The sequence below is a fragment of the Myotis nattereri genome (genome assembly GCF_964212035.1).
Source record: "Myotis nattereri genome assembly, chromosome: 7".
Taxonomy (NCBI): domain Eukaryota; kingdom Metazoa; phylum Chordata; class Mammalia; order Chiroptera; family Vespertilionidae; genus Myotis; species Myotis nattereri.
In genome coordinates this window covers 2216692-2244142 of record NC_138082.1, presented here as the reverse complement: position 1 = coordinate 2244142, position 27451 = coordinate 2216692, and the positions used below count along the sequence as shown (strand labels likewise).

At 49.8% G+C, this 27451-nt stretch overlaps 1 protein-coding gene across 1 annotated transcript in view; it reads left to right on the top strand.

Moving 5' to 3' along the window:
* LOC308522515 (uncharacterized protein) overlaps positions 1-27451 on the top strand; it is a gene marked incomplete at its 3' end in the record, with an annotated part of 118434 nt that overhangs the window by 74597 nt on the left and 16386 nt on the right. Inside the window, exons 5-19 of the mRNA XM_081095983.1 lie at positions 2448-2480; positions 3852-3905; positions 8882-8992; positions 10469-10546; positions 12070-12114; positions 13848-13901; positions 14293-14346; positions 15413-15466; positions 18139-18192; positions 19230-19283; positions 20132-20176; positions 20618-20671; positions 23253-23297; positions 24968-25021; positions 27265-27363. Of these exons, the coding sequence (XP_080952109.1) occupies positions 2448-2480; positions 3852-3905; positions 8882-8992; positions 10469-10546; positions 12070-12114; positions 13848-13901; positions 14293-14346; positions 15413-15466; positions 18139-18192; positions 19230-19283; positions 20132-20176; positions 20618-20671; positions 23253-23297; positions 24968-25021; positions 27265-27363 (888 nt within the window). The remainder of the gene's footprint in view (positions 1-2447; positions 2481-3851; positions 3906-8881; positions 8993-10468; positions 10547-12069; positions 12115-13847; positions 13902-14292; positions 14347-15412; positions 15467-18138; positions 18193-19229; positions 19284-20131; positions 20177-20617; positions 20672-23252; positions 23298-24967; positions 25022-27264; positions 27364-27451) is intronic.

Genomic DNA, 27451 nt, shown 5'->3' with positions numbered 1-27451 from the left:
ACTGGGAGTAACCTTAATTCCTCTGCTAGCAAGCATATGTGTTAAAAGATCAATACAGAGTCTTATTTCTTTAGACTCAGTATGGCAATCTTCTTAAAGATCAATACAGAGTCTTCTTTCTTTGGACTCAGTATGGCACATCTTCTCAATCTGAGTTCTGTACTATCCACCTTCTTACCCTACTTATCCTCTGTAGGGGGGTCTGCAGTACCCTGGTGGAGTCCTATCCGTCCCGAGTGTGGGGGTTCTCAATGGGGGGGGCGGGGAGGGGCTTACCTAGGGGAATCCTGTTCCAGGAGTTCCCAAAGGTGTGGACGGAGTCGGTGAAGACTATCCACCCTCTTCCTATGGTGGAGTCTGATCCATCCTGATAGTGGGGCTTACCTAGGGGTCCCTGTTCGGGCGCCATAAGCTGGGGTCCAACCCCAGCGGGTCCAGGGGTCCCCAAAGGTGTGGACGGAGTCGGCGAAGAAGGAATGAAGCGTTCAGTTGATCAGCAGCCTAGCTAAGTTCTGTTCTATCCACCTTCTTACCCTACTTATCTTCTATAGGGGGGTCTGTAGCACCCTGGTGGAGTCCTATCCGTCCCGAGTGTGGGGGTTCTCAATGGGGAGGGGGGCTTACCTAGGGGAATCCTGTTTCAGGAGTTCCCAAAGGTGTGGACGGAGTCGGTGAAGACTATCCACCCTCTTCCTACGGTGGAGTCCTATCCGTCCCGAGTGCGGGGCGCTTGCCTAGGGGAATGGGGGGCTTACCTAAGGGTCCCTGTTCGGGCGCCATATGCCGGGGTCCAACCCCAGCGGGTCCAGGGGTCCCCAAAGGTGTGGACGGAGTCGGCGAAGAAGGAATGACACGGAGGCAGCGTTCAGTTGATCATCATAGCCGGGTTCTCTTGTCAGGGTCTCCTGCCAAGTTCTGGTCTGGATCTCCAGCGAAGTTCTGACTAGGATCTCCAGCCAGGTTCTGTGTCCATGTTCTCTTGCTAGGTTCTCCAGCCAGGTTCTCCAGATTCTCCAGCCAGGTTCTGTAGCCATGTTCCCTCGCTAGGTTCTCCAGCCAGGTTCTGTCCAGGTTCTCCAGCCAGGTTCAGTCACCAGGTTCTAGTCAGGTTCTCTTGCCAATTTCTGTAGTCAGGTTCAGTCCAGGATCTTTTGCCATGTTCTCTCGCTAGGTTCTGTCTCTAGGTTCTGAGGCCAGTTTCTGTCCAGGATCTTTTGCCATGTTCTCTCCAGCGAAGTTCTTCTGTCTGTAGGTTCTGTGTAGGTGCTGTCTTCTTTCTGTCTCCTAAGTTCTGTGTCTTGCTGTCTTATTACATCTGTATTTATACCAGTTGATTTTAATCCTGTCAATCTCTATTACAAAGGTTAGGGCGTTTCTTATCTCCATTCCAGGGAGTAAAGATTATGTAGCTTAAGCATGATTGTTCATAGTTAAAGTGATTAATTACCCGCCTGGCACTTAGTTGAGGGGTTTTATTCCCTCCCTAACTTCAGGGAAAAATTCCTACCTGGGGAAACAACCTTTCTAGGAGAGGCATCCCCTCCCTGACTTCAGGGAAAAATTCCTACCTGGGGAAACAACCTTTCTCAGAGAGGTGACCTTGGTTAAAACACACAGCGCTAAGGGGAGCAAACATATTAAGAACAGTATGCTATATATGCCAGGTCCCTTGAAACAGCAAGGATGGACCGGCTCCCGGCAGACACGGTCATGCCGTCCTCCTGCCTGAGACTCGTGTGGTGTGTTGTCATTTTTAAAAATTTTCTTATTGTTGAAAGTATGCAGATGCCCCCCCCTCCCCACACACACATTGTATAAAAGTTCTTCAGGGTCACCTAGATTTGTAGGTGATAAACGCAAGTCACTAAATAGGATGGCAGTTCTTCAGCAACCACTGTCGTGGGCTTTAAAGGAGTCACTGCCGTTCCGTCAGTAAAAAGTGTGTGCTCGTTGATGTGCTTGGCAGTGTCGGCGTTTCGCCTTGCCGTAGGTCGGCTTGTTTTGAACAGGTGACCTGAAGAGAAGATCATTCGTTTCCCTTTCATTTAAAACACTTCCGTGTGCTTCCCGTGTCTTCGGCGCTGTTTTAGGTGCTTTTCAGGTATTTGCTGGTCTTCGGCACAGCCCTGTGAGGGGTCATTCATAGTCCCGATCACCGTCTCACAGGAGGGAAGGCGATGCAGAGGAGGCAGCGCAAGCTGTGCAGCTGCCGGGGATGGAGGGCCCTGCGGCCTCGGGCTGCGACGCCCCCGCCAGGCTGCCTTCTGGCCTCGGCATGGAGGTCATGCCGCTTCAGCTCCCGGAGGGAAGGGGCCTCAGTCGACAGCCTTCCTGTTTCTTAACAATTCTCTGGGGCTGTTGTTATTCCTCTTTGTTTGACTGTTGACTTTTATAAATCTCCGGAGATAGACGTTTCGTCTTTGCAAATCATGTTGTTTCTCGTTTAGGTGACAGGCATCCGTGGTCGGCCCGGACCCTCGGTGAGTAGCTCCCTTCAGCGTCCGCGGCGCTGGCAGCTCGGGAAGGGACGGGACATGTCCATGAATCTCACGGCCACAAAAAGGCAGTGAATGCCCAGCAAGGACGCTTGGCGGCCCTCGGCAGTTCTTAAAGCAGCTTCCAGGGCAGGCCTCCCGCTGCGGCAGTGAGGGGCGCCAGGGCCACTTGGTCCTGCAGGTGCGGCGCCCGCTGTGTCTCCCGGGTCAGCGCCCCTCTTGCTAGGTGAAGGGCAAAACAGCCAATGGGTGTACGGTTGGTTTAGGTTAACTTCAGCGTTGTCATTGGGGCGTACTTGTCTGCTGTGTTAAAGGTGGATTACTCTTATCTGTTTAATGAAACACTTGTTGATTTTATCTATTGATGAAATGAAATTATATAGCTGTAGAATTTGAGATATCACACATTGGAATAGCATATTTCGAATTTCAGGTTTGGATTCGCAGTAGCATTCATAGGTAACTAGATGGATAACACACACACACACACACACACACACTCCCTCACACATGATTCCTGAGGGACTTAAGACACTAAATCAGCAGAAGTAACATGCGATAAGGCCTTCACAGGCCTGCTCCGGCCCCCGGAAGCGTTGGCCTTTAAGCAGTGCTGGCTGTTGGACTGAGCAAATGCACAGCCTAATTTCCTTAACTCAATTGAACCTCTTTTGAAGAGAATGGGATTCTCTGGGCCATTGCCGTTTTGTAGAAAAAGAGCAGGTTTAAACATGAGCACAAGGATCCCACTTTCGAAAGACAATACTCACTTGTCCTGGTGAGGGGTAAAGAACCGCAGTTACTGTTTGGAGGTTCTGAGTGGGTTTTAAAGAGACAGGGGAGATGAGGCAGCAGGAAGTGAGGTTCTTGCAGGCACATGTGGGGCAAGAGCTTTCTTCCCAGCGCGTCCACTGGCGACGCGAGTGCTGGTGAGTAACTTGGGGCATCAGGTACCAACGTGAACTCAGGCATTCGCTCAGACCAGTGACATCCGGAGCTCACACATCTGTCGCTCTCAGATGTCTCTGTGCCCACAGACAAGGGACAAGACCACAGGAATGATCTTTACGAATTTGCCATGCCTGTTCCAACGAGTACGCTGAGCTCGCCGGCCTCCTCGGGGCTGTGCTGTAACAGCTCATGCTTTACAGGCCTTAGCGCCACTGCTAAAGCAAACAGCCCTTCTCTACACACGGCTTCCGTGTGCACGTGGCTTATTTCCTACTGTGACTGAGCTGAATTCAGAACGAAGGGAGATTTTCCCGTCTTCCAGTTTCTGATCCCGAGCAAGCCTTTCAAACAAAACCCCCCGAGTGTGGACGTGTTCTGCGGCGTAACCATTGTTCTCTGCTTCAGGGCCCTCCAGGATCGCAGGGACCCCGAGGAGACAGAGGCCCCAAAGGAAAGCCTGTGAGTTGACGGCGGGCCCCTTGGTGTGAATCGTCCTGGGTACTGGGCCCCTGGACCCCATTCTCTGGGTGCAACAAAGAGCTGGTGGCTTTGTTCCTCCCTCACCTCCCTTCAGTGCAACATCCAGTTCAGGTCGTGAGGAGATTGTGTCCATCTCCTGATTCGGAGGAAATGATCACATGCTAATAATTACCGGTTATCCTTTTCGATGGCACAGATGACCTGTCTTGGTCCTTTGTGAGGTCAAGTTAGAATGAAGTAGAACCTAAGGGAATAGAATGGATACCTCATGCTGTTTTCCGAAGTTGTAACTCATGAGTCAGCAATGCCAAGAATGCACTGATGAGATAAAACACCCGAGCTGTGTGAGCTGTGGTGGCCACAGGGATAACCAAACTGGATAAAGGAAAAAGAAACTAATTGAGGACAAATTTTCTTTCACGTGGGTGTGTAATGAATTCATTTCACAAGCAGCATGCTGCTTCTTCATTGAGCAGCTCTGCAGAGCCATCAAAGGGATAGTTCTAAAAATCAACAAATCCATGACCAGAATAAAGGGAGTGCCTTAAAATGTAAATAATCATTCCATACCTTTGAGGTAAAACAGGAGAATATCGGATGCATATGCCAGACGTTTCCCCTTATTACCTGCTGCTGCCCTAGGATAGCAGTTCTTTCTCTGTGTCACCCACAAAAGCTCGTGTCCTTCATATACTGAATAGCAGGATTAATTAGTGTATTGCTATCATTATCTTATGTTTCAATCTGGAAATTCTGTGCTCTTTTATTTTCTGTCAAATGATATGTCCTAAAATGTAACCCTGGACTATTAACTTTAAAATACGCATTTATCCATATCTAAACGGGAGAAATGGATGAACGAGTCAGCAGCAGACAACCTTGAATATATAAATGAGGAAAAACATAATGCTGGGAACTCTTGCCGCCCTGTTTTCTTCTTTGATACAATTGTGTGTTTTACTTGATGCCGTGTGTAGAAGCATGAAACAGTATCTGCTTTTCCAGGCTGGAGCTGGGGTTGTGGGTGGTGTGTGTAGACATGCGGGTAGTCGTAGTGCCCCAGGGAGCGGGCCTGGCCCAACGGGTGGGCAGGAAACTGTGTCCGATGGTCGTCTGCCTCATCCTTCACTGCTGTCCTCTGCACCGGCTCCCCCGCGGGGCGCTTACACACTGCGGTTGGCCCTCAGGTGTCTGTCCAGGGTCTGGAATGACAAAGGTGGGTGGAAGGGGGGTGGTAGGGTAGGGGGTCATGTGGAAAACATTGTGCATCTATATGTTCGTGCTGAGGATAGTTGATAACATGAATCCTAAGTCTGGGTGAAAATTGCGACGGAAATAGTGGTTGGGCTTCCAGAATCCCTGTTAGGATTTAGTGAATCTACTCCTCACGCCTCTTCTCTTCTCCCCTCCCCTCACGATTCCTCTCTTAATCGTAGCAGTGGTGTGACAGTGTTTAACAACTGACTCCTTACAAATAAATAAATAAATAAATAAAGTGCCTGTAGCGCTTGCCGATTTCCCGGGTGTAAATACCCCCACCAAAGCTAATGTCAAGATATTGGCATGATGTCACAGAATACCCACAGGTAGAATGTTTGGCCTCAGGTCGCACAGCTTGCAGGAGCTGCTTAGCTGGACTAGAGCTGTGGCTGACACACATAGGAGGTACCACCATCATAAATACCATCTTCCCCCGCTACGCCCACAGCCATCAAACACTGCAGGAGGCTCACGGTGTAGAGCGCTTCCTCAGCCTCAGTTCTGTTGCTGATGGGGGCGACATTTCCGTGAGCCTTGTAGGATGTCTGGCAGCATTGCTGATTCCTACCCACCAGATGCCGTGGCAGCAGCTGCCCCGCGGCCTCGTACACCTGTGACAACTAAAACCACCTCTCGATGTTGTCAGATGTCCCTCGGGAGGAAGACGGACTGAGAACGGCTGACGTAGAGATGCTCTCAGAGCCTTCATGACCAGCCCGTGGCCATCACGAATGTCTCTCATCACAGGCCCTCAGTTGTACGCGTGTGGTCCTGGTAACTCACAGCGATGGGAAACTAGCAACTGTCAGACAGGGCCGTCGGTGGGGTGCTGAGTGCTGGCTGCACGTGACAGTTGACAGCTGTGGGTTTGTTTAACATCTGTGAAGTGGGAAATAGACCAGCTCTTACCCCAACAGATAACAGTTGGTGTGTTTGTCATGCTACTAACCAGCACTGCATTAACTTGCTTCTGGGTCCTCATCACTCCTACTTGTGGACGTTGAAAGGTCGCCACCTAGTGGCGATCTGCAAGACTTGGTATTGCACATGGCTTCCCGGGATCCTAGGGGATCCTGGGGTGGGAGGGACCGATTCCGAAGAGAACATTGAGGCTGATATAACCTGTGTGAATAGCTCGCTTGGGAATGGGAAACCGTATCGCTTAGTGCATTCCCAAATTACAGTTTTTGTTTTCAATATTTATCAATGAAAATGTTCATATACATGTTATCATATTTTTTCTTATTTTCTCTTAAAATCTTGCTTATTATGTTTACTTCATTTTGGATAGTTTTTCTGAGTTTCACCTCAGTCTGTGTAATAGTTACCCTGACTGTTTAAGGAGATGCCATGGGGACACAGGATGCATCATGAAGTCTACGAAAAAGTGGGCTGTCTTCAGAGCTGAGTTTGAAACATGACTATTAATCCCAGAGGCCTGGGGCCGGGACCCGCCGCTGCGGGTTAAACCACCCAGCCCGCTCTTTACTCCCATCGGCACTGATGCAGTTTTGGTTTTGTCTTTGGGAGCGGAAATAAAGTGTCAGCTCACTTTTTGTTTATAACAATAACTAGTATTCAGTTTGCAATTTCAATTTCAAAACACCTTAGTTTTGCACGCAGGCTCCGAGTGGTGTAGACTCCTCCCCTGTCTGCAGCCACTGCCAGCATACATTCGCAGTCCATGTTGCCCACGCCCGCGTGACTCAGACACCCTCGGTAGCGGTTAAAATCAGCCCCCACTCACATGCATGTCATGGGAAGAGTCCAGTGAGTTGTCAGGGGCTTAGGAGTCAGAAAAGGTTTGATTTTTAAAAGATGAGAATAATTTTCCAAGAAAATACTTTTCAAAATGCCACTTCTTCTGGCTAAGTTATCTCCTTCTATTTGAACAGATGCCTTGGCTTATGTGCCCCACTCTTCCAGGAAGTGAACATGCCGATATGAATGTCTGCATATGTTCAAACGCATGGGTTACCGTTCCGAGTAGCTCCTGTGCCCTCTCCCACGCCATCCCGTGCAGACTGCCCCTCCCCCAGCTCCTGCAGTTCCCCTCCGGCTGCGGCTGCCTCCGCTCAGAGCAGTCACTGCCGGGCGCTGCGTAGTCTCACGTTTAGGCATGAGAAGCTTCTGTTACTATTGAACTCCAACGCACTCACCATAGTTTGCTCAGCCCGTGCTGCTAATTATGAAAATTCCATGGACTTCTGAGTTCTCTCGTCCTTGGTTTCTTCTTAGAGAAGGCGAGGACTCTTTGGGGATAAAGAGCCAGAACATAGTTAACCAGCCCCGTGGAAACAGGGAGGTTGGGCTGAGGACGTGGCCACTCCCCACGCGGCCTTCAGAATGGGGGTTAGGAGGGGAGCTGGGCAGCCGGAGGGCATCGCTCCGGTCTCTGAGGAGCAGGCTGGCGGGGCCACTGCACCCCCCTGTGCTGCTTTGGTCTGGTCTGCCTTGGGGGTGGCGAGGAGAAGACAGTGCGCCGAGAGCGTGTAACGAACACATCGTCAGCTTCGTGCTGGGAACCATGCGAAGCATTGAAGAGTTAGAAAGAGTAAACCCACCAACTACAATCCAGGGTCCTTCACATTTTTGTTGTTGGGGCAGGGGTTGTTAAGCAGGCACATACGTAGCTGACTGTGATCTATGACAGGCGGGCACATTTAGAAACTGCTCATGAACAGCAAAACTCGGCCCAGTGAGGAGGCTCATTCTAGAAAATGAACACACTGGATACAATTTTACACTAACACACTGGATACAATGTCACACTGACACACTGGATACAATGTTACTCTAACACACTGGATACAATGTCACACTAACACACTGGATACAATGTCACACCGACACACTGGATACAATGTTACACCGACACACTGGATACAATGTTACACTGACACACTGGATACAATGTTACACTGACACACTGGATACAATGTTACACTGACACACTGGATGCAATGTTACACTGACACGCTGGATGCAATGTTACACTGACACGCTGGATGCAATGTTACACTGACACACTGGATACAATGTTACACTGACACACTGGATACAATGTTACACTGACACACTGGATGCAATGTTATTCTAACACACTGGATACAATGTTATTCTAACACACTGGATACAATGTTATCATTACTCCAGGAAGGCTGGGTCCTGGGGATTTAGCACATCAAGAGTAAAATTCTTACCCAGAATGCACCCTGCCCCAATAGTAGAGGCTGTGACCAGGCTGAATAACTGTAGGTGGCTGGAGGGCTGTTCTTTTTATGTGTTTAACATAAAAATTGGGAGGAAGGTCCAGAGAGTTCCTATATACACCCGCCCCCACACATGCAGAGCCTTCCCCATGATCAGCATCCCCATCAGAGTCCGTAGGGAATAAGGGTTTTCTGTCAATATTGTACACTGAGTTAAGGCACAAGTGCGTAATGACGTATAGCCACCATTATAGGGTACACAGTGTTTTCACTGCCGTAAAACTCTTTTGTACTCCCCTATTCACCCCACGCCTGGCAACCTTTGACCTTTGCACTGTCCCCATAATCTTGCCTTTTCCAGAATGTCATGGTTGGACTCATGGATATGGCAGTTCATTTTAAAGTAATAGCACCGTTTCCATCGAGAAGTCTGTGCACTTGGCGTTGGCAGTGGGATCTAATGTCCACGGCTTCTTTTCCCAGGGTCCCCGTGGTCCGCAGGGAATTGATGGGGAGCCAGGTGTTCCTGGCCAACCAGGGCCCCCGGGGCCTCCCGGACACCCGTCCCACCCGGGACCCGACGGCATAAGCAGGGTGAGTTGGAAGCATCGTTCGTGTTTCTGTCATATAATAAGTTTTTTATTTATTGCTGTAATTTAAAATCGTGTTGGTTCAGCTGTTGGCCCTTGACTGTAAGAGCCCCCAAGGGAATGCAGTGCTGCTATGAACAAGGATAAAACTAAGAAATCCACAGGGAATTGTTGGGAAACGCAAAGCAGCTTTTTTTTTTAAGTGCTGCTTCAGAGGCCATGCTCCAGGCCAGCCCTGGGCCTGTGAACTCTGTTTCCTGCTGATTCTAAGGACCCTGAGCAGGGGCCCCCCTGAAGGAGAGAGGCTCAGGGGGCGACGAGACCCGTGTGACTCCCCACCAGGGAGGACGACACGGCTCCGGTGGCGCATGGGAAAGGACCACCGATCGGCACTGCAAATGTGCCTGACGGTTCCCGAGCCTTCGTTTCTGCTGGAAGTAAAGCAAATGTCTTTCCGACCGTCTCTGAGTCCCTAGTGGCAGACGGGGGATGTGTGAGTGGGCTGCACGGCGTAATACGGGAAACACTTGGGCCCTGAAACAGGATTTCTGTTTGACAGCAGTTCGTCCCTTTGTTCTGATTGTAGAAGGAACTGCCAATCTGTGTTTTCGAACGATTCACACATTCTTTTCGCACTAAAACCTGGAGATTAATGGGACATTGGAAATGTATGTGGACGGTTTTGGTCAGTTGGGTTAGCAGAGTGTTCAGATATGAGAGAGAGCAGGTCCAACTGTTGCCAGTTCTTGGAACATTCAGGAATTCCACTGAAAGGTTTATAAAAGTTTTATTAACTTACAATAAATACAGTTTAAAACTTGCCGGCCACGAGCAGGAAGGTAGAATCCCAGCTGAGTCGCATCGTCCGACATGGAATCCAGAGTCTTTAAAAGCTCCTTGTAGGTGCGTGCAGACGTTGGCATGCCGGACCCTGGGAAGCAGCCCGATAGAGATTTACGACTGAAATGGATTAGACCGGCTCCATACTTAACAGCACGATCCATGACCTTATCGAGTCTCAGACATTTGGCTCATTGCAGTCATCATTCTGAAACAGCATCGTCATAGAGCAGTGGTTCTCAACCTGCTGGCCCTTTCAATACAGTTCCTCATGTGGTGACCCAACCATAAAGTTATTTTCGTTGCTACTTCATAACTGTCATGTTGCTACTGTTATGAATCGTCATGTAAATATCTGATATGCAGGATGGTCTTAGGCGACCCCTGTGAAAGGGTCGTTCATCCGCCAAAGGGATCGCGACCCACAGGTTGAGAACCGCTGTGATAGCGATTTGGTGGGAGGCTGTTCAATCAAAACGCACACGGTGGAAAACAACTTGATCCTTTTCTCGCTTAAAGCAAAAGTTTACAACGATTCTTAGTGGGGCGCAGGGCAGCCGGGGAGCGTGCGGTGCGCACATTCCCTGCGTAGTGGGTTAGAGACCTGCCTCTGACCTCACTGTCCAACGTTGCTTTGCAGCCGTTCTCAGCACAGATGGCCGGGCTGGACGACAAAGCCGGACTCGGCAGTCAGATGGGGCTGATGCCGGGCTCAGTGGTGAGTGCCCAAGTCCCTGCTAATGACAGGACCTTGAAACGGAGGCCCGCGTTAGCTCGTGAAGAGCAATGGCGTCTCCTCAGGCTGTTAGCAAACCCAGCGACGCTCGGGTTAAAAGCCGGTGGCCCATCCACAGCCAGGCCAAGTATTGACATTAATAAATTAATAAAAGACTGTCTATATAGTTTACTTATTATTTAAAGAAAATAAGAATTTTAAAACGTAACCACCAATACCATTTAAAAAGCGTGCTTTCTAAACAAGTGAAACAAATGTGAGAGGGTTGTGTTGTTAGAAATAGTGATTTGGCAGAACTTTGAAACCGGTTTGCCGGTTCTGTTCTCTCATTTCCTCTTTCCCTTAATGCCCTGCACCTGCCTCTCCCAGCCCTGGGGCGTCCTGCAGGGACCGGTGACCGTCCGTCCCCTGGGATTTCCCCAGCAGCCGACAGCTCCCCTTCCTCCGGGAGCCCTTTCGCCGGGCACGGGGGCCAGGCCGTCCCACCGACGGAGTGGGCACTTTTGAAACCAGCTCTTCATGCTTTTTTGCTCAGAACATAACTCGAAAGCATCCCAGCTGAGTGGAATTTCAGGCAATAAGGGTGAAGCAGACGACGCAGATGGCCGCCTTCCACCCACCCACCCACCGGCGGCCAGCCTTGGGAGTCACTGCTTCAGTGTGTATATTTCTTAAGTCACCAGCAGGATGGTCTCATTCAGTGATTATCTTGGGATCATTTTCTGAAATATATGAGTTTTAATCCATTTGAAGTTTAAATAACATATGCATTTATTTTTGTAATGAAACTTTCATTTTCTTACTAGCTAACAATCCGATCAATTCAAAACCAAAAAAAAATTAACTTTTTACCACAAGAACAAGCTTGATTTTGATTTCATTGCTTTCACTTTTTAAAATGTGACTTTTAAGAAGTTGTATAGGCGTTTATTAACCAATTTTTTAAAATTGCATTTCCCTTTCCTTCCCTTGGTTATGACTCCGTGACCCACCTCATGTTTACATGAAAAGGGAAAGCTCGTGAGGGAACTCCACATGGACGTTAATAAAAAAGGAGTCATCTAGAAAACTCGGCCCCTCCCCCCATAATTCTAAGTTCACCTTTGAAATAACCGGGTCATTATTGTTGGCGTTTCATGAGCCTCAGTCCGAGTGGCGCCTTCAGATGATGCGTCACCGGCTGCAGGTTGAAGCGCTGGGCGCGGGATAAGGCTCTGGGCCTGCAGGACCTCCCGTCTCAGACGTTCCCTTTGACAGGCCCACGGGGGCACAGGCGTGTCCTGCACTTCTCTTTGTGAACCCACAGAGCGTATGAACCCCCACCCCCATGGCACCCGCTCCAGGCTCCTTGGACTTAGCCGAATTCCAGAGGATACAGCTGGGAGCCTTCATCTCCCGCTGCCCACGCCTCTCTTTTCCAGACTCTAAAGCCAAGGCCGCATTTTTTAAATGTTTGACCTAATTGTCACGAAGAGTGCCTAACTTTTCTTCTCACTTGCTTTTAGGGTCCTGTTGGCCCCAGGGGACCTCAAGGTTTACAAGGGCAGCAAGTAAGTCTTTTTGTAATTAAATTCCATCCTGTCTCACGGAGAGAAACACATCGAAATAAGGCCTCTGTGGCATGGCTGCTTCGGCTGGCCTTGACGTTGACTGGGTTGAATTCAGTTAATCTTTACTTCCTTAGAAACGTGCAGCATGATTTGCAAAGTTGTGGATGTGGCTAAAGTCTTATTGCCTGGCTCCTTTATGTGACTGCCCTCCTGTACAAAGCATTTTCTGTGCCTTTGCTTCTGAAATAACCTGTCGGGATGAAGATTCTCGTAGTCGGTGTGTGCCAGCCCTGAGGCTCTGGAATCAGACCACAGAGGGAAGGCCACGTGGTATTGTTAGAATCAGCAGCCACGGCGACCATGCATGTGCTTTAAAAGAATACACCGCTGCCCGCTTTTCTGCAGCCTGCCGCACACCAGCTGAATAATGGTGCAGAGCTGTTTTAGTTTTTGTAGTGAGTTGTCAGGCAGTAGAACATAATTTTTCCAAAGAAAGAAAGAAAAAAGAATTCTTGTCTCAGTCAATGATACCGTACTGTCATTATCATGGGTATGGAGTTTCACTTTAAGCTATTTTATATCACTACCATTGGTGAATAGAAAACATAGTTGTCATTGAAGAAGAGGAAAGAGAAGGAGAAGAAGGAGGAGGAGGAAAAGGAGGAAGAGGAGGAGAAGGAGGAAGAGGAAGAGGAGGAGAAGGAGGAGGAAGAGGAAGAGGAGGAGGAGGAGAAGGAGGAGGAAGAGGAGGAGAAGGAGGAGGAGGAAGAGGAGGAGGAGGAGGAGAAGGAGGAGGAGGAGGAGGAGGAGGAAGAGGAGGAAGAGGAGGAGGAGGAGGAGGAGGAGGAGGAGGAAAAGGAGGAAGAGGAGGAGAAGGAGGAGGAAGAGGAAGAGGAGGAGGAGGAGGAGGAGGAGGAAAAGGAGGAAGAGGAGGAGAAGGAGGAGGAGGAGGAGGAGGAGGAAAAGGAGGAAGAGGAAGAGAAGGAGGAGGAAGAGGAGGAGGAGGAAAAGGAGGAAGAGGAGGAGAAGGAGGAGGAGGAGGAAAAGGAGGAAGAGGAGGAGAAGGAGGAGGAGGAGGAGGAGGAAAAGGAGGAAGAGGAAGAGAAGGAGGAGGAAGAGGAGGAGGAGAGGAGGAGGAGAAGGAGGAAGAGGAGGAGAAGGAGGAGGAGGAGGAGAAGGAAAAGGAGGAAGAGGAGGAGGAAGAGGAGGAGAAGGAGGAGAGGAGGAGGAGGAGGAGGAGGAGGAGGAGGAAGAGGAGGAGGAGGAGGAGGAGGAGGAGGAAAAGGAGGAAGAGGAGGAGAAGGAGGAGGAAGAGGAAGAGGAGGAGGAGGAGAAGGAGGAGGAAGAGGAGGAGAAGGAGGAGGAGGAAGAGGAGGAGGAGGAGGAGAAGGAGGAGGAGGAGGAGGAGGAAGAGGAGGAGGAGGAGGAGGAGGAGGAGGAGGAGGAAGGAGGTAACTACCACTGACTGAGCACTGTGCCTGCACTAGTCTAGGTTCTCACTGGGCATTAATGATCTAAAGAGATATAAAAGCCTAATGAAGTGGGTGCCATATTATTTATTTCACAGATTGGAAACCTCATGGAGTTGTGGCCGAGTAAGCACCTCCCCCAGCCCTGTGGCTGGAGTGGCACCCCAGCGGTTGGAGCCTCTGCAGGGCACCTCGGGGAGCGCAGGACTCGGGACTCCCCCTGTGGTTTGTCGGTAACTTCTCTGTACTTCGTTCTCATTTCAGGGCGGTGTTGGCCCTGCAGGACCTCCCGGGGAGCCTGGGGAGCCCGGACCGATGGTAAGTGTCACGCCAGCACGCAGGCCCAGTGAGACGCAGCTCCTCATAAATGGTGCCCCCGCTGTTCACTCCCCAGCTCGTCACTCCTGCAGCGGGAAGTCGCAGCCCGCCGGGGCCGCGTTAGGGCTGTGTGTGGCCCCTTTCCTGGGCAGAGCATTGACATTCGGAAACTGTGAACGTGGTCAGCCAGCAGTGCTGCGATGTTTGCGTTTGTGAAAGTAAACTTTTCATGCTGAGCACATAACCTGAGGGATACAACGTAACATTCAGAATATTGATGAAGCTACTTTCTGTTTTTTTTATTTGTTTCAACAATATTTTGGCTTGCATCATTGGTGGGCGCAGGTAAATATAGGTAAGTCTTCTCTGTTCCCTTGTGTTTTGTTCTTAGGGTCCGATTGGTGCTCGCGGACCAGAGGGCCCTCCTGGGAAACCCGGTGAAGATGTACGTGGGCTTTCCTCGTCTGCTTTGGGGGGCTGAGGGGGGCGGGGGGCGGGCAGGGGGGGCAGAGGGGGGCTGAGAGGGGTGAAGAGGGAGGAAGGGGGTAGGGGAGGGAGGGAGGGGGTAGAGGGGGGAGGAGGGGGGTAGAGGGGGGCTGCAGGGGCTGAGGAGTGGCAGTGTCACATGAATGTCGCTCGTCCGTTCCCACTCCATTCCCCACTGTCAGCCTCCATTCGTGTCAGACAGTGAGAGCTCAGAGAGGATTCACAAAACCTCAAAGTGCTCTCCCTGTGGTGTTGTGAGGTGCTCTCCCTGCCTGCGTTCTCCAGGGTTTCCATTAGGGTTTCCCGTGGGACTCTGCAGTGATCTGCAGGGACAGGTTATGGGCTGATGGCGAAGCCATCATTATTAGGTCGTCATTGCGTGGATTTTATATGCGTTAGGAGGGCAGGGTCAGCATTGCTCTCTGATGCTGAAAAAATTATTTCTTCAGTTAGATCTTTAATTAAAGTTAAGGTTCAGCTTCAGATTTTAACATTAAAAACTGATGGAAGAGCAGGGTGCAATGACAGCTCTGCTCTTCTGGGTTCCTTGTACCGAAGTTGCGGATAAAACTATGGACAGGCCAAGGGGCACTAAACGAAGTAAATGTTTTCCCGCGATGTGTCATGTGACTTGGTTAAGCAGACCACACTGAATTTGGCCATAAGGAACACATCTCTGGCCGTTCTTAATATTTTTTATAACAAGAAAAGAAATGGCAAGAAGTGTTTTAAGAAACACTGTTGAATTCAGTGCCGCATGCGTGTCTACGCACGTGGTGAACTTTGATGCTGATGACATGCCGGGCTGAGGCGGCCCAGCATCTCCGGTGTCATTCTGCTTCTGGATAAATTATGGAACGTCACAGCTGACGCTAGAGTGGATCCCGTCGGACGTAGCACTCGGGTGTGCATGTGGGGCATTGGGCACAGTCTTTCTGAGGGAGACGTTTTATCTGCAGTCGCTCTGTCACCTCGTCTCCCAGGAGAACATTCTAACCGGCTTTGCTTCTCTGCTTTCCCTAAAGGGAGAACCCGGGAGAAATGGGAGTCCTGGTGAGGTGGGCTTCTCAGGGTCTCCGGTAAGTCTGTCCTTAGCGACACAGAGCACGCACGTGAGCTTGCCTCTCACTGCCCATGGGACCCAGGTCCCCGCGGAGCGGGCATTCCGCCGGGATGATGGCGAGCTCACTCCCACCCTCCCGGAGCTGGGGGCCTAAGCCGGCAAGGACGGCCTCAGAGGAGGCACAGATCACAGCATCTCCACCCCGCGGGTCCTCGTTTATCTCCTGACGTTTCACTCTGTGTTGTTCCCACGCTGGAACCCACAGCTGGAGAGGGACTCCCTGACGTTCTTCCTGCGCCAGGGACACGCCTGGTGGACAGGCGGCCTGTTGGGCTGCTCCGCAAACCCTAACGTTGGCTGAAATTCTGGACTGGCCTCTGGGCCCTGGAACCTTATGAGAAGATGCACTGGTCGCAGCTCTCCCAGCACAGCTGCCCTCCTCTGCCTGGGCTCCCCCCGGCACAGGGCCCTGGCCGCCCCCGCCAGGATGTGGGATCTGCCCGCTTGGCGCACTCTGACCCACCTTGCTGTCCTCATAGGCCCTCCCCCCTCCCCCTCGAGGTGCTACACGGGCAGTGGGGAAATTAGGGGTGATAAGCTAGCGAGTCCTCCAGCATCCCTGCCCTTAGACTTCTCCTTGTGCAACGTCCCTAAGCTGACGTGGCCTCCCACTTAGTAGATTTTGTATCATTTCCAAATGTTCCTCCTGCTCAGCGCATCCAACAATACCGAGTTCCCTGCCAGCTGACTTTCTGAAAATGGAGGAGGTTCAATACTAGGATTTTTTAAAAACAATGAATGCTGTTTTTTTCAAGAGAATTTACAGAGCTCTGAGGGTTCTTTAGTTTCAATATAAACCAGTTCCCGGCTGCCTGCTCTCCCCTCCTCCCCCTGCATCCTGGAAAGTCAGCGCGGACACAGGCAGGGTTTAGTTGTGAGCACAGATGTGCGTAGTGTGTCAGCCTGCCCTGGTGCGCACTGCCCTGCGCCCTCTCCCACGGCCCCCGTGTGGGACCCTGCCCGGGGGAAGGGCCCAGCCAGATGCGCTCGGCAGCGACCCGCGAGTGGGTGTGATGACAGCCTTGGTCGGCAGGATGAGGAAACTCACGAGCTCTCGCACATCTGGCTCATTTCCTTGTCCAGCAGAGAGATGCAATCACACGGGAATGCACGGGAATGCCCTTGCAAGGGACCAAATCCCCGAAGCTCAGGGGCGATTTGCAACAGCGGAGCTAGGAATCCCCCTGGGGTCTCGGAGGGATGTGGGCTGAGTCTCCTGCCAGGAGGGAGGGGGGGAACCTCAGTAAGGGGCGCATTCCAGTGGAAACACAGGGAGTTCCTAAAAGAAGGGATTCCTGAGCAGGGCTGTGTCACAGAGGAATGAACGGAACTTGTGTATTTGTTCAGAGAGCAAATGGTCTGATGTGTCCTTACTATGATAGCAACGTCCCCCCTCCCCCTGCTACAGAAGCATCCTGCAGCGGTCCCAGAGGAATTATTGCTTTGCTTTCATCATATAAAGTTCATTTATTGAGTTATTTATGCATTGATTTACTTAACAGTAAGTGAAGGTGATAACGCAAACAGATGGATGTTGCTCTCTGTGTAAGATTGTGCTGGTGTAAGAGAAGTTCCTTAAAAGCTTGGGAAAGTGCTTCGAGTGTTAAAAGAAATATTAAACCATTTCTTACCTCTGTTGTTTAGTCAATGATTAGTCATTGGATGCCCACGGGCAGGCATAAGGCTTAGTGCCAGGGCTATGCAGATTCATACCAATAATTGGTCATCGATAACATCAGTCCATGCTATCCAGTGCTCAGTCGGTTGCTGGCAGTGCTAATGGCTTCAGGTCAGAGTCTGATTAACACAGGCAGTGAGAGTGAGCGAGTCAGTCCCTGGTCCTTCTGTGCTTTAAGAGAGTCTGAGGGAACAGCTTCAAGCATCATTTCAAAAGTCTTACCATTTGCATTTAATTTTTTGTATGATTTCCTTTTTTAAAAAAAATTTGATATGCTTAGGTAAAGGATGCCTAAAATGAACAGAAATTAAGAAATTCCTGAGCCAGCTCATTCTTTCTGTATTTGTTGACTTTCCTTTCTGTTGGATATTTTATTTCCTTGATTAGTTTTTTAAACAATTACCAACGCACCAGCTTCTTTCTATCATGTTACTTTAAAATATTTTCTGTTTATTCATTATAATATAATATTTCTTATATCCCACTCTCAATATTTAAAAGGTAGGGAAACTAAAACACATTGGTTTGCTACAAATGCATTTTTCTTTCACCCCAAAGCTTAGGTAAAGGAAGAAAATCACAGTTTTCCTCCTGATTTCCTTCCTGTCACTGACCTATTTGGATCAGACACTAGATATGTGACTGAGGCTGTTTTGTTGTTTGTTTTTGCTTGTTTTATTAATAACACAGTGATGTAATTTGAAATCTTGAAAATGTCATCAAGTCAGTACCTGGCATGAACCGATGTCGCTGTAAGTCATGCTTCCATTTCGGACAGTTTTAATCTTTGATCCCCTCCGTGTATTTTGATAGGTAAATGTATACTGCTCCTTTTTCTTCTCTGGTTTGTTGGTGAAAAACTATGTACCAGGTATTTTTTTAGGGAAAATGTGTATTAAGCAATTTCCTATTCTTATTAGTGACCCTGAAATGCCTTGTGTCCCCCACAGGGAGCCAGAGGATTTCCCGGGGCGCCCGGGCTGCCAGGCCTGAAGGGCCACCGCGTAAGTCACCCCTCGCAGAGGCTGGGGCCGGCTGGGCAGGGCCTGGGGGCACTGCCTTAAATCTGGACAAGCCCGTGTCTCAGTGTGCGCAATGGCTGTGGTTGAGCAGCCTCCGAGGTCCCTAAAGTGACCGGCTCTCACATTTCTTCTGCAGTTCATTTGAGCCTGTAGACACACTGTGAGCCTCACCTCGCACTGAACACTGTGCTGCAGGAGGAGACGGTGATGAACGGGAGCCTCCATGGCTTTCAGCTTCAGGCTCAGAGGGGCTTCGGTTAGGAAAATAGGCAACTGCCCCACAGAGGAATAAGTGCAGACCCAGCGAGGGCGCTAATCTAGGGCCCGTCAGCCCAGACGTGGAGGCTGTAGGATGCTCCTCTCTTTATAACTCCAGATAACGCACAACCGTTATACCATGTACATATACAGGTGGGGTAAAAGTAGGCTTGCAGCCTGAGGACGTGAAACACAGTTACTTCCTGCGTTCTTATTTATCAATTATTGAATTCGTTTCCATACAGATAACTTAAACCTACTTTTGCCCCGTCTTGTATAGAAATTATCTATCTATCCATCTATCCATTTACCTGAACGCTTGGCTGGTATTTACTCAGTATACTCTGACAGGCCTCTGATTTGAGTGGTTGACTTTCTGATTAGAATATTTGCTAATCACTAGTTATTAGATAATTTAAATATTATCCCTGCATATAACCCATATTTGATAACTATTTAAACTCTATAACTATTTATTTTCTTGTAAGTTCTTTATCTATAGCTATAGGTTAAATTTCTATGAAGTAAAGAAGTTTGAAAAGTTAGAACATTGCTTGTTGAAAACATTATTTAAAGGGGGAAACTAATATTCTTTGGAGAGACTTTTAAAACATGTTGAGAATTTGGAAACATTTTGTGTAACAACTTTAAATTTGAGATTCATTTTCATCAGGCACTTTCTGTAAGCTTATGTTTGCTGCTTTTACGCATCTGAAAAGAAAAAAACACAGTAAAATACAAATTTGTATTTTTCTTTTTAGGGACATAAAGGTCTTGAAGGCCCTAAAGGTGAAGTTGGAGCAACCGGTTCCAAGGTGATTGTTGATGCCTCAGTGTGACCTCACCATAGCATTTTGGTTGTGTGTCAAGTGCCAAACGCCTTCCAGAACCCCCTAAGTCATTCTGGAGGGAAGAGGAGTATAGACAGTGAGCAGTTAAGTAGATAAACGTACCTTTTCACAGACGAGTGGCGGTAGATTTACCGGATACATGCTGTGTCCTGGCTTTGCCACCAAGAATAGCCACTGTGGCTCTGGGTCCCTCCTGGTGTAGGATGGAGACTGTGTCCATATGACATGTGGCACCATCATCCACCTTCTCACTCACTCGCTCTTCTTCTCTGAGCCTCACAGAGGTCAGGTGGTCCGTTATCCCCGCCATTTAGCGGCCTTTAATTCTGGGCCTTTGGGCCCTTGTTCTTCCCATGTTTACTTGTGTTTCCAGAGGGAGAGAGAGCAGCAGGACTGCAGAGGACCCTTTAGGGGGAAGTCCCCTGAGAGTCACATGTGCAAAGACATTTGGCTTCAAGTTTCCTATTCCAGAACTTAAAGAAATGCTACAGTCAGTGTCTACTTTGTGAGGTTTTACAAAGCCTAAAGTATTATTAGACATAGGTAGTTCTGATGCTAATTAATGTGACTGTGGATGATAGTCCCATCAATCTTGTTTAAATCCCCAATTTTACTTTAGACTTATTTCTGTAGGAATGGAATTTTTATTGCATTTTGAGAAAAAGTAATTCAATAGATTTTGAGGTCCTTCGAATGCCCTTCAAATGCCCATTTTGAAAATACATGTTTAGTATGATACGCATGTGGAGCAAAATGATGTGACTGTCGATGGAGGTTCCTCATATTGTCATGTGATGTCATTTCTGCTGTAGGGTGAAGCCGGTCCTACTGGCCCAATGGGTGCCATGGGTCCTATGGTGAGTACCCGTTTAATTCTTTGTTATTTACTTGCTTTTTAGATTTTAGTAAGAGAATGTTTAAATGAAACAGACAGAAAGACATGATAACGTTTGCTAGTGAAGTCACCTTGCTTATCATCTGATAGGCAAGCACACTAACAATTGCATCCTTCAAGTAGGAAAGCCTTCTTACATTTCAGTATTTTCCTTAACTGTGAGTGCCCTTAGTATTATTTTTTTTCTGTACTCAGTGATCAAATCAGATTTGAGGTGCAGCCCATTAACTAGATTAAGTGAAGTCTATTTAGGTAAGAGGTGGTAGGTAGAGTTTTTCAAACCCAAGAAGTACTGTTGCTTGGTGGCCAAGTATATGGAGTCTCAGCTGTTTTGAGGAGGGTAATCAAGTTGTCCTAGAGTTACATTCGATGCTTCAAGGGATGTTCTCTCTCTCATCTACAGGGTCCCAGGGGAATGCCGGGGGAGAGAGGCAGGCTTGGGCCTCAGGGCGCTCCGGTAAGTCTGTGTGCTCCACTCTGTGATGCTTTACTGAATATGCATTAAAATGAGAATAACAAGGCTGGTTGCCTACTTTTAAATGTTTTCCTTTTTCTTGTGGAATAAATTTAGGTTTACGGGAAAGTTGCAGAGATAGGATAGAGTTCCCATGTAGTCTTCAGCTAGCTTCTCTGAGTGTTCACATCTTACATTACATTTGCTGCCAATTTATTTTAACACAGAAATTAAGAAAACAGTGAAACATACAACAGCATGGGATATAACCCATGGAAAAGCATACACTTTGGCACAGTAATAACATTATACTAACAGGTGACATTTATCAAGCGCTTATTATTCACTGAGCATCCTTTCAAGCATCCTTATTTTATGTTCATCACAGTCTGTCAGTGCAGTGCATGCACCCTTTCGTTGATACGAGTCTCCTGGTCTGTTTTAAAGGTACAGCCTGGGAAATGCCCTTGCTGTGTCCCCGTACCTCAGGCCTCGGTGGGGGCCTATTCCCCCGACTCCCTCCACAGCTCGCGGAGGGCCCGGCTGCCCTTGCTAATATTACAGCCGTGCAGTTCATTGCACTGCCCCCACTTGGCTTCTGACAGTGAGGGACTGCCACCTGGCCTCCATTATGCTGACGTGGTCCCCATCAGTGTTAGGGACCTCAGGTGTACAGCACCCCCTCCTGTTACCCCAGAGGACAACCACCCGAGAGCTTCTCAAAGGTGCCGGAGCCCTGGTGTGGGGAGTGAGACCCCCCCCACAGGCCATTCCTGGCCCCTCGGGAAGCAGAGGGCCCCCTGGAGACACAGTGTCGCCCTCACCAGCCTCGCACAGGTCGTCTATCTAGTGTCCACGCTCTGTGCGTCCTCTGTTGTCTGCCAGGGCAGCTGTGGCATTTCCGGCTCTGTGTGGGCCTCTCTGTTCTCAGAGAATCGCCTCCCCTGTGAGCACCATCTCCCGGGGCCGGGCCCTGACCAGGTGCTGAATGTGGGCCCTGGGAGCGTGCTCCCTCCTTCCCGTTCACACTCCCCAGCTTTGCGTGTTGTCCCTCTCGGCTGTGCCTTCGGGACCCTCTTCTGCACGATGCGTGGAACCGGTGGCTCCTGTTGGTGTGGAGTCTCCCCTCAAGCCCATCGCTGTGACTTCGTGCTGGTTATGGGTCTGACAGCTGGAGGCGAGGCAGGTGGCGGCAGCGGCATGTGCTGTCGGGAGAGCAGGCTCCTGTGAGCAAGGAGGAAGCACGCGCGGTTAGAAGCGGGGCCGGGCCGGTCTGCAGGCCCATGGGCTGCCGGGTGCCGAGACTGCGAAGTTCTGCAGAGGTTCCCACGCCCACGCCAAGGCCCCTGCCTTCCAGTCAGGCCTCCGATCACGGCCTAGGAGCCGAAACACGTTTAGAGCTGAACCTCCTCAAGCGCTTTCAAACCTCTGTCATTACGTCATGGGTTCGAGCTTCAGCTCCCGCACCCTGGCTGTAGAAGATGGCAGTATTTTTAAATGCTGCCAGAGAGCCTCATATTGATTCATCGCCATCAGCCTTTCACTTGCTGGATTCACTCAGTAAGACCCATGCAGTGTCATCAACTTGTAATCGCTCTTCCCCCTAAAACTTGTCACATGCCTGAGCTGCTGCACCCACAGCCCCTTCCCGTACTCGGGCGGCCCACGCAGTGCATGCCTGGAGAGGACCCTGCATCACCACAGCGTGCGGGGGTGGGGGGGGGCATGCTCTCTCTACCGCCACGTGGTCAGTGAGGAATCCCAAATCCCATCTGAGAGTCTACCTTCTCAGGCTCCTTCTAGCACCAGTGCCATGGAAGCCTTAGGTCCGGTTTCCCAGGAACTAGCATCATAGCAGGCTGTGCAGGAAACCCTTGGGCGGCTTTCAGGTGCCACATTGTGGAGAGGGAGTAAAGGAACCGGGTTTGTCAGAGGGAGAAAGTAACCAGTGTTACAACTGCAGGAACCTGGCTCCGCGAGTCCTCGGTCATGGGAGCTCTGCAGCGGGGAGGGCTCCTCGCTCTTGGGTGGGTCAAGAGCTCCTGTACCCGGTGCGGGGCACGGGAGGGGCACAGCCCTGGGAGAGCTAACCTCTCCTCGCTGAGGGCAGCCCGGGGGGCCACTGTGAGCCCTCAGCTCACCGCTTCCAGCAGCGGAGAGGGACCTGGGGACACCCGCAGCTCTCACTGCTGCTTAATCTCCTAGTGTGTGCGTGCGATTCATTGTATTTTATTTTTATTTTTACAAGGAATGCATTCCTCCTCTGCGTTAATATGCCTGCAAAGAGATGTTCAAAATTCCACTGTCTTTGATCTAATTTGAGAGATGGTGACACATTCAAGTAAAAAGAATGGTTTTCATCAGTTTCATCCCTTTCAGTCTCCTCTTTCTCGTCGCTATACGGATAGATGGGTTTATTTCTACTTTACCAGTGTTGTGTAAATGTGTGTTTTTATTTTTATTAACCCAGTTAAGTTTGTTGTTAGTTAATATTTATTCTTTAATTTGTAACATGGAAATTTTTATAAAGCAAATGAATCATGAGCAAATGGAGTAGAATCTCGTCTCTTTTTCTCCTGATTAGGGACAACGAGGTGCACACGGTATGCCAGGAAAACCCGGGCCGATGGTGAGTTTTATTATTTTCATATTCATTCCTGCATTTTTCTACTTTCACACTCACTGACGTTACAGAGCGCCTACTGTGCCCAGCCACTTGGAATAAAAGATGATAAACACACAGTACTTGTCCTTGAAAGCGGACTTGTCTACCAAGGGAGAGAGACGGCAATATAGTAGCATACGGCCATTGCTAGCTGCTGTAGCACAGACTGTGACTTGAGGTTTGGGGACACTGAGGAGAAAATACCTGCTCCTGAAGCTGGAGAAAGATGTCAAGGAACTTCAAGAGGAACGACCCCCAAGCTAAGTCTTGGCAGAGGAATATGTAAATGAGCAAGAACACAGCATGACCCATGATGGGTGGATGGAGACCATGGCGAGCTCAGGAGATGCTCAGAGGGCAAATCAGATTTGAAATTATTTGCCTTTGGAGTCTTCCTTGTTACTCATAAAAAGGCAACAAAGTAACTATAGTTAAAAAGGGTTTTTTAAAACACAAAACTGGTGGGATTAAAAGCTAATGGTTCTTAAAAGAAGAACCAAGATAGCCTAGAATGGAATTCCTCCTATGCTAGATGCTTTCAATCCAGCTTTTAAGTCATTGGTTTAAACTCTATGCACCGTTCCCAGGTGTGGAGTAGTGACAGATATCTGTTTCTTATTAGCCTGAAAATACTCACTCTAGGGCAGCGGTTCTCAACCTGTGGGTCGCGACCCCTTTGGGGGTCGAACGACCCTTTCACAGGGGTCGCTTAATACCATTGGAAAACATATATATAATTACATATTGTTTTTGTGATTAATCACTATGCTTTAATTATGTTCAATCTGTAACAATGAAAATACATCCTGCATATCAGATATTTACATGACAATTCATAACAGTAGCAAAATTACAGTTATGAAGTAGCAACGAAAATAATTTTATGGTTGGGGGTCACCACAACATGAGGAATTGTATTAGAAGGTCGTGGCATTAGGAAGGTTGAGAACCACTGCTCTAGAGTATCCAGAGGATTCTTAAGCATCATTTCATAAAGATAGTCCTAGATTTTGGTACAAAACATAACTTTTGAAAAAGTATCTTTATTAATTGGTTAACACACATTTCTTTTTATATTATTGTTATTATTATTATTATTTCACAGAGGAAGGGAGAAGGGAGAGAGAGAAACATCAATCATGAGAAAGAATCATTGATTGGCTGCCTCTTGCAACCGTTCCCCTCCCCCCCCGCCCCCCCCCCCCCCCCTCGACTGGGAATCCAGTCCACAACCTGGGCATGTGCCCTGACCGGGAATCTAACCATGACCACCTGATTCATAGGTTGATGCTCAACCACTGGGCCACACCATCTGGGCAAAAATACATTTCTTAAGCAACTGTTTTCAACAATCTGTGGTTGTGACTGACTCAGTCTGCTATGCTTCGACTAGGAGATCCTATTATGTTTAACACCCGTGGACATGAGTATTAGACATAACAGGATTTGGCACTATTTCATTTCAGTGTTGGCAGGTACTTGTATTAAATACACTATTATTTTTGTGATTTCAAAGTACTAAGTGGGTTATTCTTATGTGTCAAAGCACAGAGTTTTGTGAAAGACTAAATGATGGCTTATTTAGACATTGATTAAGATACATGTCCGGTCATTCTTCTGGTTTCTGTTAATAGGGTCCTCTTGGGATTCCTGGCTCTTCTGGTTTTCCAGGAAATCCTGGGATGAAGGTAAAGCGTTAATATATTTAGCTCTTAATTACATGAATCCCAAAGTGAAGAATGTCATTTCATTTACTGAAGAGCAAGAAGGTTGCTCTCAACTAAGGAAAGAGTCTAGACGCAGCGGTTCTCATCCTGTGGGTCGAGAACAATGAAAATACATCCTGCATATCAGATATTTACATGACGATCCATAACAGTAGCAAAACTACAGTTACGAAGTAGCAGCGAAAATAATGTTATGGTTGGGGGTCCCCACAACGTGAGGAGCTGTATTAAAGGGCTGCGGCATCAGGAGGGTTGAGAACCACTGCAGAGTATTCTCTGTGTCCATACGGTAGGGAAAACATAAAGAAAATGTAAAAATGATATTACTAAATAAGATGTAACCCAAAGAGAGTGACTTACAATCACACAGCTGTCCGAGAACCTGCTGCGGTAGTCCCTGACGCAGACCCTGTGGCCGCTGCAGGGCAACGGTTGGATCTGAGCTGGGATCTGCCCTTGGCTGCAGGGCCTGGCGGTAGCAGACAGCAGAATGTTCTAGACGAGAGTCTGCAGTGAGTCAGGCCGTCCAGGCTGTTCTCTCACAGGAGGCGGGCTCTCACCCCTGACCACGAAGGGGTGGACGGAGAGGCTGTTCGGCACTGCCCGTGGGAACGGACTGACGCGTTCTGCTGGGCCCGTTTACCTCTGTAGAGGATCACAGTTTGTTCCCCCAACACTCTGGATAGTAAACGCAAGGGTGCAGCAGGAGGGGTGACCCTGTATTAGCCGAGCCCGGGAGCACATCCGTATCGCCCCCTCCGCCTGCTTCCCGCACCCTTGGCAGCGCTGTCTCCCCCCCGAGGGCGTTTGCCACAGGGTCCTGCCGCGCAGAAATGGCCGCGCCCCGCCGTCCCCTCGCGTCTCCGAGTCTGGCTCCTCCTGGAAGCTGTTGGCGAGCCAGTGGGATAGTCTGTGCGCACAGAGGGCTTCGCGTCAGGCCCTCGGGGGTCCCTGCTTCTCAGAAACTGTCTTTATTGTGGAAGTGTTACAGACGCCCCCCTTTGTTCTCACTGGCCCTCCGCTCACACCTGCCCGCCCCAGGCCTGCACCACACGACTGTCTGTGTCCGTGGCTTACGCATGTTCGCTCTTTGGTTCATCTCTGCGTCTTGTTAGTAGTTCTACTCGAATTGGACGTGAGCTTCAAAAACGAACACACGCTCAGTCCACACCGACCCTCAGACACTCCCTGAAGCGCGAGCGGCATCAAGTCTAGTTGTTCTCGAGCCTCTCCTGCCCCCTGTAGCCTCTGCCCCGGGGTCGGGGTCCGCTGCTCTGCAGAGCTGCCCTGGGTCTTTCACTCCCCGTCCCTTCCTCACGACAACTCACTCTGAGTGCAGGCAGGTGGGACCTTCTGTTCCCCATACCTGTTCTGCTCCCCGAAGTCCTAATCCTGCCCTCAGCCCCCTCCCCCTTCCCGTGAGGCCCTCGCCCTCGCAGGAGCCCGGCTGAGGTTAAGGGAAGAACCTCAGGGCGCCCGGGGCTGGGCTCCACAGAGGGGCAGCCACACGCCACCCCGCGCACAGGGCGCTGCCGGCACTGCCTGTGGCTCCCGAGAGCTTCCGGTGAAGTCTGACACCCAGCATCCCCGTGAGACGCCGGGTTTCTGTGCCTCCAAGGGCCCCCCATGGCCCTGGCCCTCGACTGGAGCACACCCGCCACCTCCGGCTCTTTGCATCTCCGCGAAGGGCGACGGGTTGAGCAGGGAGTTCATGTGGTTTCTTGGTTCCCATGAGCTCCCTCAAGCTTCGGGTTCGAGTTCTGGAATGTCAGCATTAGGTATACCTGGGTACAGAACGTGGCGGTAAAATACAGAAACCTAGTTAAGTTTGAATTTCAGTTCAACGAAGTATAAATGTTGGTACAAATCTGTCCCGAATATTTCATGGGACAAACTTATACTAAAATTAGTTGCTGTTTATCTGAGTGAAAACTTAACTGCACGCCCTGCACTGGTGTCCTCTCGGGGCCGCACCCTCAGGTGGGAATAGGCGGCTCCCAGGCCGCCCTTAGCGGCCACATCCTGCCCCAAGTCGGGGGGGTGGGGGGGCAGCCACGCCCCGGTCAGGCCCAGCCCTGCAGGGAGCTGTGCTCTTGGCCCCCTTAGATCTGGGCGTAAAATGTGAAACTCAAGGAAGCGATCTACTTGGAATAGTCCCGTGCTGACATTCTCCTAAGATGGATGTTTCTCTTTGCTCCCTTTAGGGAGAAGCAGGTCCCACCGGCGCCCGAGGCCCGGAAGGCCCGCAGGGGCAGCGAGGCGAGACGGGGCCGCCGGGGCCCGTGGGCTCGCAGGGCCTCCCGGTGAGTGCCAGGCCCGGGAGGCGGCCGCAGGCCGGGCGTGTGCAGCTCCAGCACAAGGGGGGGCCGCACATGTCCCTTGGCTGCCGAC